Below are 12,500 nucleotides of genomic sequence, written 5' to 3' on the forward strand. Positions count from 1 at the left end.
CACACGTACATGCATATGTACATGCACACACATACATACATGCATATGTACATGCACACGCATACATACATGCATATGTACATGCACACGCATATGTACATGCACACGCATATGTACATGCACACACATACATACATGCATATGTACATGCACACGCATACATACATGCATATGTACATGCACACGCATATGTACATGCACACGCATATGTACATGCACACGCATATGTACATGCACACACATACATACATGCATATGTACATGCACACACATACATACATGCATATGTACATGCACACGCATATGTATATGCACATGCATACGTACACGCATACGTACACACATACGTACACGCATACGTACATGCACACGCATACGTACATGCACACGCATACGTACATGCACACGCATCTGAACAGGAGCCTGTTTAAAGGCCGGGAGAAACAAGTGAGCTTAGATTCGAATGAATTGAATGTGTTAGTTTCTCTGTTGGGGGGTAGGATGTTAACAAGTTTGTTAGATTAAAAGTGTGTGTGTGTGTGTGTGTGTTGTCCAGGCGTGTGCCCCTCTGTATCAGTGGTCAACGCACGGCAAGTCGGAGCGAGAGCCAGTGGGAACGTGTTTCCTGAAGAAAGGAGACGCCGTGGTCGAGTACTCGCCGTGCAGATCGAGTCAGTGCTCTTTTTATCAACTCTGCTTTTTTCTCTTCTGTTCACATCAAAGTAAAGCTGCAATCTGTGCAGGTGAGTCTGTGCAGGTGAATCTGTGCAGGTGAGTCTGTGCAGGTGAGTCTGTGCAGGTGAGTCTGTGCAGGTGAGTCTGTGCAGGTGAGTCTGTGCAGGTGAGTCTGTGCAGGTGAATCTGTGCAGGTGAGTCTGTGCAGGTGAGTCTGTGCAGCTGAATGGGAGCAGCTGAATCTTTCAGGTGTGGAGTCCTGGATCAGGTCTTCTCAGAATATAAACAGGAAGTATTCTTCAAACATTCTGAAACATAAATGTTGCAGCGGTAGCACCGTCACGCTGCTAGCGCCTACATCTCCCAGCATGCACTGCAGACACCTCATCTCTGCCGTGTTTCCCCGTATACAACGTCCTCTGGGGTCATACTTTGAGCTGACACATCCATGTTTGTAGTTTTTATTTTTGTAGTTCTTTAGAGTATGATGAAAGTGAAGATGCAGCGCTTTACTGTCACATGGAAAACTACAAAACAATCAACAAAGTGACCGATGGACACGTTTCTGTCTTTGTCTTTCTGTCCAGGTGCAAACTCACCTGAAGGTCAGGGATTCTGCCAGGCTGGATTCAGCGCTGATTTCCTCAAGGTGAGAAAGAGTGTGTGTGCGTGCGTGCGTGCGTGCGTGCTGAGGCTTCAAGATGTTATCATGAAGCCTGTTCCCTCCATGACGTCTGTAGTAAATGTGTGTGTGTGTGTGTTTTCAGAAGGAGAAGAGAGTGGTGGTGGGAGGACCGGGCAGCTTCTACTGGCAGGGTGAGTGTGTGTGTGTCAGACACTTTCCTGTGAGCCTCTCCAAACTTTAAATATTCAACATGAAAATGGTTGCCATAGCGACACAAAACAACACGCATGGAGCTCTGCAGGTTACCTGACAGTGCTGCTGCTGCAGAGGAAGGTCAGAAACCTCTCAGACCCCCACACACACACACACACACACACACACACACACACACACACACACACACACACACACTTTAGAAACTTTTGATTGGCTCCTTCAGACCTCGGCGATGACGCAGAGATGTTTAGTGTTTTCGGTGGTTGTGGAAGCTGCTGGGTCAGCATGAGCACGCCGCCTTGTGTCATTGTGGGTTTGATGAGGTGAGGAGTCCAGACCTGAGCCCCGTGTTCACACATGTTTACAGCCTGCTTCATATGAACACATACTGTGATGGAGAAGAAGGGGGCGGGGCCTGTGTGTGTTTGTCTGAGGGTGTGTCACTGACTTCTTCTTAATCGCTGAGTCAGACACACACACACATTTCCTGGGGTGTGTTAGTCTAATTATTGTTTCCTGTTGAGTCAACACACACACACACACACACACACACACACACACACACACACCCTGTCTGTTTGTGATTAGTGTCTTGTTAACTTTTTTCTTTGCTCCATGATTACAGACTGAGCGTTTTTTTGAACCAGCCTGTAAACAAACTCAAATCAGACGCTCCTTTCTTTACTCATGTCCTCCTCATGTCCTCCTTATGTCCTCCTCTCATGTCCTCCTCTCATGTCCTCCTCTCTCCTCTCATGTCCTCCTCATGTCCTCCTTATGTCCTCCTCTCATGTCCTCCTCTCTCCTCTCATGTCATCCTCTCTCCTCTCATGTCCTCCTCATGTCCTCCTCTCATGTCCTCCTCTCATGTCCTCCTCTCTCCTCTCATGTTCTCCTCATGTCCTCCTTATGTCCTCCTCTCATGTCCTCCTCTCTCCTCCTCATGTCCTCCTCTCTCCTCTCATGTTCTCCTCATGTCCTCCTCATGTCCTCCTCTCATGTCCTCCTCTCATGTCCTCCTCTCTCCTCTCATGTCCTCCTCTCATGTCCTCCTCTCTCCTCTCATGTTCTCCTCATGTCCTCTCATGTCCTCCTCCTCATGTCCTCCTCTCTCCTCTCATGTCCTCCTCTCTCCTCTCATGTCCTCCTCTCGTGTCCTCCTCATGTCCTCCTCCTCATGTCCTCCTCTCGTGTCCTCATGTCCTCCTCTCTCCTCTCATGTCCTCCTCTCTCCTCTCATGTCCTCCTCTCGTGTCCTCCTCATGTTCTCCTCTCATGTAGTCTGTCTTAAACCTCTCTGATGTTCTCTCTCTGTCTTCAGGTCAGCTGATTTCCGATGACGTCTCTGAGATTTTTACCCGTTTTAACAAAGACTACATCACCCAGTACGGAAACACCCTCTCTACAAAGTCTGCCAGCGCCCAGTATGACGACAGTTACCTCGGTACACACACACACACACACACACACACACACACACACACACCTATCAGTAAATATAATCCAGACACACTCTGACCTTCAGCATGTGTTGTCCTGTTGTTTATTTCCTGTGTGGATGAAATCCAATGCAGACACAGATGAGCTGCAGTCACATAAAGACGACACACTCAGAGTTTAAACCTCCACAGGTCATGAGACTGATCCGCTCTGTTTCCACACATCATGATGTTTTACTGACCGAGTCCTCGTCTCCATGTTTTTCAGGATATTCTGTGACTGTCGGGGACTTCAACGAAGACGGGAAAGAAGGTGAGGAACGTTTGTATCACAAAGTCAACACACCGTGTTCATGTGTAAACTATAGACTGTCTGCACGCCACCTCGACCATCTCCGTGCTCGAGTCAACCTGAGAGAGCTGCTCAAACTAGGATCAATGTTGGAGATGCTTTTGAAACATGGAGAGAGGTTAGAACGCAGAAAGCTTTACAGACCCATGCAGAGCTGGCTAAACACTGAAGCTACAGTGTCCACCACATGCAGAGCTGGCTAAACACTGAAGCTACAGTGTCCACCACATGCAGAGCTGGCTAAACACTGAAGCTACAGTGTCCACCACATGCAGAGCTGGCTAAACACTGAAGCTACAGTGTCCACCACATGCAGAGCTGGCTAAACACTGAAGCTACAGTGTCCACCACATGCAGAGCTGGATAAACACTGAAGCTACAGTGTGCACCACATGCAGAGCTGGCTAAACACTGAAGCTACAGTGTCCACCACATGCAGAGCTGGCTAAACACTGAAGCTACAGTGTCCACCACATGCAGAGCTGGCTAAACACTGAAGCTACAGTGTCTCTACATGCAGAGCTGGCTAAACACTGAAGCTACAGTGTCCACCACATGCTGACCTGTGTGAGAGGAGGGGGGGAGACAGCTACAGACTGCTCCTTTAAACATCTGATGACAGCACTGCACGTTTTCCTTCCTTTGCTGGAACATCATCTTTATTAATTAATTAATAAAATGTTTGATTGAAGAATAATTAATGCCGATAAAGAGCAGTGGAAAGTTTCTTTAAAGCTAACATGCTACGTGTCTCTCGTCCTCAGATTATGTGACCGGAGTCCCTCGTGGAGAGAAAGCGCTCGGCTATGTAAGAGATACACTTCACACACATCTCAGCACCTTTTTCCATTCATTTCAGTTATCAATGGATTGAGGTGAACGTGTCGCAGGAGTCGCTAATGTTCTGTTTGATGTTTCAGGTGAACATCTTTAACGGCAACAACATGGAGTCAATGCTGAACTTCACAGGAACACAGGTGAGCTTCATACAACACTAAAGACCAGAGAGAACCTTAAAGGTCTCATCTCCTGTTCAGGTTAAAAAAGTGTCAGAGCTCTTTTGAGACTCTTCAGACTGACTGTCTGTGTTCACCTACTTGTTTAAATAATTCCCTCTCTTCTCCTGCAGATGGCAGCGTACTTCGGACACTCAGTTGCTGCTACTGATGTAAATAATGACGGGTGAGTTTCTTCAGCTGTTCCGGAGTAAAAATGTGTAAAGGCTGAATTATACCAGACATCCAGTCCTGACTGTCTCCAGTGAGGGAGAAGCTGGAGTCCTGCTGGCTGTGTTGTTGTCAGAGCTGTGTTTACATGGACGGGACGGCCGGCTCCTCCCCTTGTGTATAAAAGCTGTTTGAGTCAAGAAGAAGAAGAACATACTCACTGATTATTTGGATCATTCTGTGTCAGTTTACATTAAGCTACCAGCGAACTAAAGAGCGCTAACATTAGCATGCTAACACAGGTGCAGGACACACAGGTGATTGAAGCTACCAGCTAACTAAAGAGCGCTAACATTAGCATGCTAACACAACAATGACAGGTGATTGAAGCTACCAGCTAACTACAGAGCGCTAACATTAGCATGCTAACACAACAATGACACAGGTGATAGCAGCTACCAGCTAACTACAGAGCGCTAACATTAGCATGCTAACACATCAATGACACAGGTGATAGCAGAGTCTTAGAAAAATGAACACCATGACATAAATCAGTGCGATAAGAAGTAACTATCAAGACAGAAAAACATAAAGTATGTGACAATTATTTGTTTACATGGAGGAGGCGGGGCTTATGACCTTTACTGCAGCCAGACAGCAGGGGGAGCTCTAAATGTTTTGGCCTCACTTGATGGTAGCTGTCATGTCGTCCATGTTTTCACACAGACAGATGTTGTTAAAATAATCTCTCTAACAGTCGACACAGCTGCAGTTTAAAAACATCTGGAGTCAGCGATGTGTCGAGCAGCCAAATTAAAAACAGCAGAAGAAGAACAACAGCTGATGTAAACAGAACAGATCACAAGTGTTAATGATAGAGAGAACAAACATGGCGTGTTTAAAATGTTTCTACTGGACGATAATAACACGTCTGAAGCGTCTCTGCTCACTGACTCGCTGACTTCCTGTCTCACCTCACTCACTCCTTATATGGGCATCAGAGATTAAAACGATCATTAACAGCTGATTTTAACACCTCTGCTTCCTGTTTGTGTCAGGTTTGTGGATCTGCTGGTTGGAGCTCCTCTCTTCATGGACCGAGGCTCTGACGGCAAACTGAGGGAGGTCGGACAGGTACGACACACACACACACACACACACACACACACAGACACATCCCAGGCTTTATTCAGTGTGTGTGTTCTCCCTCCGTCAGCCCGGGGTCGGCAGGCTTCTGTTTCTGCACGATGTCAGAGTCAGGAGAATCCATTTAGCAGAGAGCAGATCGAGCAGGACAGGAAGTCAGAAAACATCGTGTGAACGTTCAGAATAAAAGCCTGTTGTTTGATGGTTCAGAACGAGCGGATGTGTTTGTGTTCAGGCGGTTTCATACCACAGACATCATACTTTATTTATAGATTAACCCAACACTGATGAGTTATGATCTTTATCTCCTCCATACTCTGAAGAGCTTTGAATAGACGTCTGTTTTTGTATTTATATGTACACACACACACACACACACACACACACACACACACACACCTTTGTGTTTCCTGAGAACATTATGAGGAAGAAATGATTCTTTAATATCAAATATAAAAAAGTGAGAATTGAAAAACAAGAGAGCACAGAGGACACAAAGGATAGGAAACACACACACACACACACACACTCGTATCTGTCACAAGCACGTGTGTGTGTGTTTGTGTCACGTCGCTCCATCAAGAGGAAGCAGAGACGCAGATAAACTAAAACAGTCATATCTGACACTTAAACTTCCACAATAGAGAACAAGATGTTCCACTCTTAGTTTCCTCCTGCTCATATTTTAAGACCAATATTTCCTTCAGGATAAACTCCCCGACTGATAAAGTCCCCGACTGATAAAGTCCCCGACTGCTGAAAAAAAGCTTCAAGTTAACTGTCATAAATTTAGAAACTATTCAGACTTTAAAGGACCAATCAGAGAGCTGCTCTCTTCCTGTGTGATCATGAAGGAAACCTGCAGCAGCCAGTATGTCCTCCTTCTAACTTTAGATTCTGCTCCTGTGTGTGTGCGTGTGTGTGTGTGTGTGTGTGTGTGTGTGTGTGTGTGTGTGTGTGTGTGTGTGTGTGTGTGTGTGTGTGTGTGTGTGTGTGTGTGTGTGTTCCTCAGGTGTCTGTGTACCTGGGTCGTAGTGGGTTTTCCTTCCACCCTCCTCAGCAGCTCACCGGGTCAGAGGTTTACGCCCGATACGGCTCTGCCATCTCGGCACTGGGAGACCTGGACATGGACGGATTCAATGGTAACACACACACACACACACACACACACAGCCCTCTTGCATGTGTCTTGTCTCTGATTCCCCCCCCCCTCTCTCTCTGCAGACGTGGCGGTCTCTGCTCCGTATGGGGGTCCAGATCGGTACGGTCTTGTCTACATCCATAACGGCCGCCCTCAGGGGCCCAACCCCACACCTTCACAGGTAAACACCACCAACTGTTGTTGATTGGTCCTCTGTTGTCTGCCTGCTCTCTGATTGGTCCTCTGTTGTCTCCCTGCTCTCTGATTGGTCCTCTGTTGTCTGCCTGCTCTCTGATTGGTCCTCTGTTGTCTGCCTGCTCTCTGATTGGTCCTCTGTTGTCTGCCTGCTCTCTGATTGGTCCTCTGTTGTCTGCCTGCTCTCTGATTGGTCCTCTGTTGTCTGCCTGCTCTCTGATTGGTCCTCTGTTGTCTGCCTGCTCTCTCAGGTCGTGCAGGGTAAATGGGCGTCCAGCTACATGCCTTCAAGCTTCGGATACTCCATGACAGGAAACACTGACATAGACAAGAACGGATACCCAGGTACACACACACACACACACACACACACACACACACACAGCAGGGATTAGATGTGCTGCTGTGAGAAAACTGTTTTTGTCTTTCAGATTTAATAGTTGGAGCGTTTGGAGCCGACAAAGCTGTTTTATACAGGTAACTGTGTGTGTGTGTGTGTGTGTGTGTGTGTGTGTGTGTGTGTGTGTGTGTGTGTGTGTGTGTGTGTGTGTGTGTGTGTGTGTGTGTGTGTGTGTGTGTGTGTGTGTGTGTGTGTGTGTGTGTGTGTGTGTGTGTGTGTGTGTGTGCGCCCCCCTGCGGTGTGTGAGGACCATAATGAGCGAGGCCACCTCTGACATCAAAGAGCTGCAGCTGTTGGACTTTTTTTTAACCCTTTGAGTGCTGATTAAGTCAAATGAAAAGAATCCCTCTCCTTTATCAGCCTGTTTAATGCCCTAAAGCATCATGGGAGCTGTAGTTGTTTTATCCTTTAACCTCAACCTTTGAGCAGGTGCCCTGTCTGAGTATTACCCACAGTGAGCACGCAGCTTTGTGTTCAAACCAACCACTCATTGTAGTTCGTTAACATCTTGATTTAATAGATTCAAAGGAGGCTAGTGGCCCAGTGGTTAGTTTGTGCGTCCCACGTACAGCGGCTGTGGTCCTTGTAGCGGGCCACCCGGGTTCAAACCCGACCCTGATTCTGGTTCGATCCTGTCTTGTCTCTCCTACAAAGACACAAAGAGCCACAAGAGTAGGAGTGCTCTGAAAGTGTGTGTGTGTGTGTGTGTCAGAGCTCGTCCTGTGATCCGTGTGAACGCCACGTTGGACATGACGCCTCAGATCATCAACCCCGAGGAGAAGACGTGTGAGCTCCCTGGAACCAGCACGCACGTGTCCTGGTGAGTCTTAAACCTGATCAGGATCCGTTCACTCCGACGCTACTCTGATGAGCACTGATTCAGTGTGTGTGTGTGTGTGTGTGTGTGTGTGTGTGTGTGTGTGTGTGTGTGTGTGTGTGTGTGTGTGTGTGTGTGTGTGTGTGTGTGTGTGTGTGTGTGTGTGTGTGTGTGTGTGTGTGTGTGTGTGTGTGTGTGTGTGTGTGTGTGTGTGTGTGTGTGTGTGTGTGTAGTTTCAAGGTGAAGTACTGTCTGAAGGTCAGCGGCGTCAGAGCTTCGGCCACTCTCAGTGAGTCAAACTCCTCCTGCAGCATCAAAGACACAGAATGTTTATGTTTTTGAGTGTGCGGTGGCGCAGCTGTCAGATCTGGTCTCTGATTGGTCGGTGGCCCTGCAGGTTTCCAGGTGGAGCTGGAGCTGGATCGTCTGAAGCAGAAGGAGTCGACCAAACGTGTCCTCTTCCTGCACGATCGAGCCTTTCATTACTCCAAGAACATGATGGTCTCCAACGGGAAAGGCCCCTCCTGCGAGGAGCTGTTCGTCTACCTGAGGGTGAGACGCTGTTTACACACCACAGAAGAAGAAACTGTCAAACCAGACAAACACAGGAAACATGCTACATCAGGATCTGATATTTAAACTGGATGTTTCTGTCGTCAGGACGACCAAGACTTTCGAGATAAGATCACTCCCATCTCTGTGGCCATGGACTTCAGTCTGAACGATCAGCGGGCTGCAGATCCCACCAGCCTGCAGCCCATCCTGCACATGTCCACGCTGTCCAACATCACCAAGCAGGTCAGGCCTCAGCTGATGCTTTAATAACACTGGCCGAGCGTCAGGCTGTCACTGTCTGTCATCTGTCCTTTCATTGTCCCGTCAGGCTCACATCCTGCTGGACTGTGGAGAGGACAACATCTGTAAACCCGACCTGAGGCTGTCTGTGAAGAGGTGAGACTTTAACCCTGAGACGGTTTCCAAATAACTGCACGAAAAATCAATCTGTTCATCAATCAAGATAACATTGAGTCCCTAGTAGTCTCGAGGTCTGTGCGTACCCCCCATGCGGGTTCAAATCCCACCTGTGGCTCCTCCCTCACAGGTCGTCCCCTGCTCTTCTTTCCTCTCTCTGGACTGAAGGAATACAACTTTAAAAAATAAAAAAAACATCGAGAAAGGATAAAAAAAGTTCTATTCAGTTCGACTGGATCAGAACCTAAACGTCCTTTTTTTTTTTTGTCCTGCAGCGACCGCGAGCAGATCTTCATCGGAGACGATAGCGCTCTGACGCTGGAGATCGTCGCTGAGAATAAAGGAGAGGGAGCGTACGAGGCCGAGCTGCACGTCATCGTGCCACCGCAGGCCGAATTCACCGAGGTCGCCCGCGGCCAGGTAGCCTCACCGGTCCTGAACACACACACACACACACATATGTTTGTTTGATAAGGTGACTTTCAGGGCCACCGTAGATTCTTTATCAGACAGGAAGAAGTCATGACTCAGGAGAAAGGTGACTTCTGAATATACTGGTTTGTTTTCTGAGAAAAGAGGAAGTGAAGACATGTCAGACTCTTAGAAAGAGGAACGTCTGTTCTGTGGAGTCAGTGCTCAAATCTAATCTTCATATTTCTGTTTTTATTTTGAGCTGAACTAAAGAGACCTGTGCTCCAGCTGCTGCTCTCAGGATTCACTCGTACAGCAGGCTCCCACTCTGATCCTATTTGATTGGTTGGAAATGTCGTTTGTGATTTCAGGGGCTCAGCAGACTCTCCTGCGCCTACAAGAAGGAGAACCAGACCAAGGTTGCTGTGTGTGATCTGGGAAACCCGATGAAGCAAGGAACTGTGGTCAGTGAATAATGTCTCCCTGCTCTCTGATTGGTCCTCTGCTGTCTCTCTGCTCTCTGATTGGTCCTCTGCTGTCTCCCTGCTCTCTGATTGGTCCTCTGCTGTCTCCCTGTTCTCTGATTGGTCCTCTGCTGTCTCCCTTCTCTCTGATTGGTCAGATTAAGGCAGGGCTGAAGTTCAGTGTGAACCAGCAGGAGGACACATCCGTCAAATTTGACCTTCAGATGTTCAGGTGCAGTACACCTGAAGAGTGTGTGTGTGTGTGTGTGTGTGTGTGTGTGTGTGTGTGTGTGTGTGTGTGTGTGTGTGTGTGTGTGTGTGTGTGTGTGTGTGTGTGTGTGTGTGTGTGTGTCAGTGTGTGTCAGTGTGTGTGTGTGTGGTCTTTTGAAAGTCATACTTCAGCTGTGTGAAATATTTCTGTTCATACCTATGAAATAACTTTGAGTACAGCCGAGCTCTAACTCATAAGTCTCAGACATGAGACAGCAGCGCCCCTGTGTGGCGGCTTCTAGGACAGCAGACCACCTCGCCAGGTCAACTAAATGCCTCAGTTTAAGATTCAAGATTAATAAAACGTTATTTAGTGGAAACATCCCAACATTCACCATGGTCGGGTCAGGATATAAACTAAAGTCATGGTACAAACTAAAGTCAGGATATAAACTAAAGTCTGGATATAAACTAAAGTCATGGTACAAACTAAAGTCAGGATGGAAACTAAAGTCTGGATCTAAACTAAAGTCAGGATGGAAACTAAAGTCAGGATATAAACTAAAGTCAGGATATAAACTAAAGTCAGGATGGAAACTAAAGTCAGGATAGAAACTAAAGTCAGGATAGAAACTAAAGTCAGGATGTAAACTAAAGTCAGGATGTGAACTAAAGTCAGGATGTGAACTAAAGTCATGGTACAAACTAAAGTCAGGATATAAACTAAAGTCAGGATAGAAACTAAAGTCAGGATCTAAACTAAAGTCAGGATATAAACTAAAGTTAGGATGGAACTAAAGTCTGGATGTAAACTAAAGTCAGGATGTAAACTAAAGTCAGGATATAAACTAAAGTCATGGTACAAACTAAAGTCAGGATGTAAACTAAAGTCAGGATGTAAACTAAAGTCAGGATGTAAACTAAAGTCTGGATCTAAACTAAAGTCAGGATATAAACTAAAGTCAGGATGTAAACTAAAGTCAGGATGTAAACTAAAGTCAGGATATAAACTAAAGTCAGGATGTAAACTAAAGTCAGGATGTAAACTAAAGTCAGGATGTAAACTAAAGTCAGGATGTAAACTGAAGTCAGGATGTAAACTAAAGTCAGGATATAAACTAAAGTCAGGATGTAAACTAAAGTCAGGATGTAAACTAAAGTCAGGATGTAAACTAAAGTCAGGATATAAACTGAAGTCAGGATGTAAACTAAAGTCAGGATGTAAACTAAAGTCAGGATATAAACTGAAGTCAGGATGTAAACTAAAGTCAGGATGTAAACTAAAGTCAGGATGGAACTAAAGTCTGGATGTAAACTAAAGTCAGGATGTAAACTAAAGTCAGGATGTAAACTAAAGTCTGGATCTAAACTAAAGTCAGGATATAAACTAAAGTCAGGATGTAAACTAAAGTCAGGATGTGAACTAAAGTCAGGATGTAAACTAAAGTCAGGATGTAAACTAAAGTCAGGATGTAAACTAAAGTCAGGATGTGAACTAAAGTCAGGATGTGAACTAAAGTCAGGATGTAAACTAAAGTCAGGATGGAACTAAAGTCAGGATGTAAACTAAAGTCAGGATGTAAACTAAAGTCTGGATCTAAACTAAAGTCAGGATGTAAACTAAAGTCAGGATGTAAACTAAAGTCAGGATGTAAACTAAAGTCAGGATGGAACTAAAGTCAGGATGTAAACTAAAGTCAGGATGTAAACTAAAGTCAGGATGTAAACTAAAGTCAGGATCTGAACTAAAGTCAGGATGTGAACTAAAGTCAGGATGTAAACTAAAGTCAGGATGTAAACTGAAGTCAGGATGTAAACTAAAGTCAGGATAGAAACTAAAGTCAGGATGTAAACTAAAGTCAGGATGTGAACTAAAGTCAGGATGTGAACTAAAGTCAGGATGTGAACTAAAGTCAGGATGTGAACTAAAGTCAGGATGTAAACTAAAGTCAGGATATAAACTAAAGTCAGGATGGAACTAAAGTCTGGATGTAAACTAAAGTCATGGTACAAACTAAAGTCAGGATATAAACTAAAGTCATGGTACAAACTAAAGTCAGGATATAAACTAAAGTCAGGATGTGAACTAAAGTCAGGATGTAAACTAAAGTCAAGATGTGAACTAAAGTCAGGATGTGAACTAAAGTCAGGATGTAAACTAAAGTCAGGATATAAACTAAAGTCATGGTACAAACTAAAGTCAGGATATAAACTAAAGTCAGGATGTGAACTAAAGTCAGGATGTAAACTAAAGTCAAGATGTGAACTAAA

At 45.6% G+C, this 12,500-nt stretch overlaps 1 protein-coding gene across 1 annotated transcript in view; it reads left to right on the forward strand.

Moving 5' to 3' along the window:
- Positions 1-12,500, forward strand: part of itgav (integrin, alpha V) — a 27,652-nt gene that overhangs the window by 9,054 nt on the left and 6,098 nt on the right. The window contains exons 4-24 of the mRNA XM_079358205.1: positions 557-671; positions 1,263-1,324; positions 1,443-1,491; positions 2,838-2,960; positions 3,224-3,268; positions 4,072-4,115; positions 4,228-4,284; positions 4,437-4,489; positions 5,532-5,607; positions 6,632-6,761; positions 6,844-6,941; positions 7,207-7,300; positions 7,387-7,432; positions 8,068-8,175; positions 8,406-8,461; positions 8,570-8,724; positions 8,833-8,970; positions 9,056-9,123; positions 9,420-9,564; positions 9,927-10,019; positions 10,178-10,251. Coding sequence (XP_079214331.1) covers positions 557-671; positions 1,263-1,324; positions 1,443-1,491; positions 2,838-2,960; positions 3,224-3,268; positions 4,072-4,115; positions 4,228-4,284; positions 4,437-4,489; positions 5,532-5,607; positions 6,632-6,761; positions 6,844-6,941; positions 7,207-7,300; positions 7,387-7,432; positions 8,068-8,175; positions 8,406-8,461; positions 8,570-8,724; positions 8,833-8,970; positions 9,056-9,123; positions 9,420-9,564; positions 9,927-10,019; positions 10,178-10,251 — 1,829 coding nt within the window. The remainder of the gene's footprint in view (positions 1-556; positions 672-1,262; positions 1,325-1,442; positions 1,492-2,837; positions 2,961-3,223; positions 3,269-4,071; positions 4,116-4,227; positions 4,285-4,436; positions 4,490-5,531; positions 5,608-6,631; positions 6,762-6,843; positions 6,942-7,206; positions 7,301-7,386; positions 7,433-8,067; positions 8,176-8,405; positions 8,462-8,569; positions 8,725-8,832; positions 8,971-9,055; positions 9,124-9,419; positions 9,565-9,926; positions 10,020-10,177; positions 10,252-12,500) is intronic.

Source organism: Symphodus melops (assembly GCF_947650265.1).
Source record: "Symphodus melops genome assembly, chromosome: 12".
Lineage (NCBI taxonomy): Eukaryota > Metazoa > Chordata > Actinopteri > Labriformes > Labridae > Symphodus > Symphodus melops.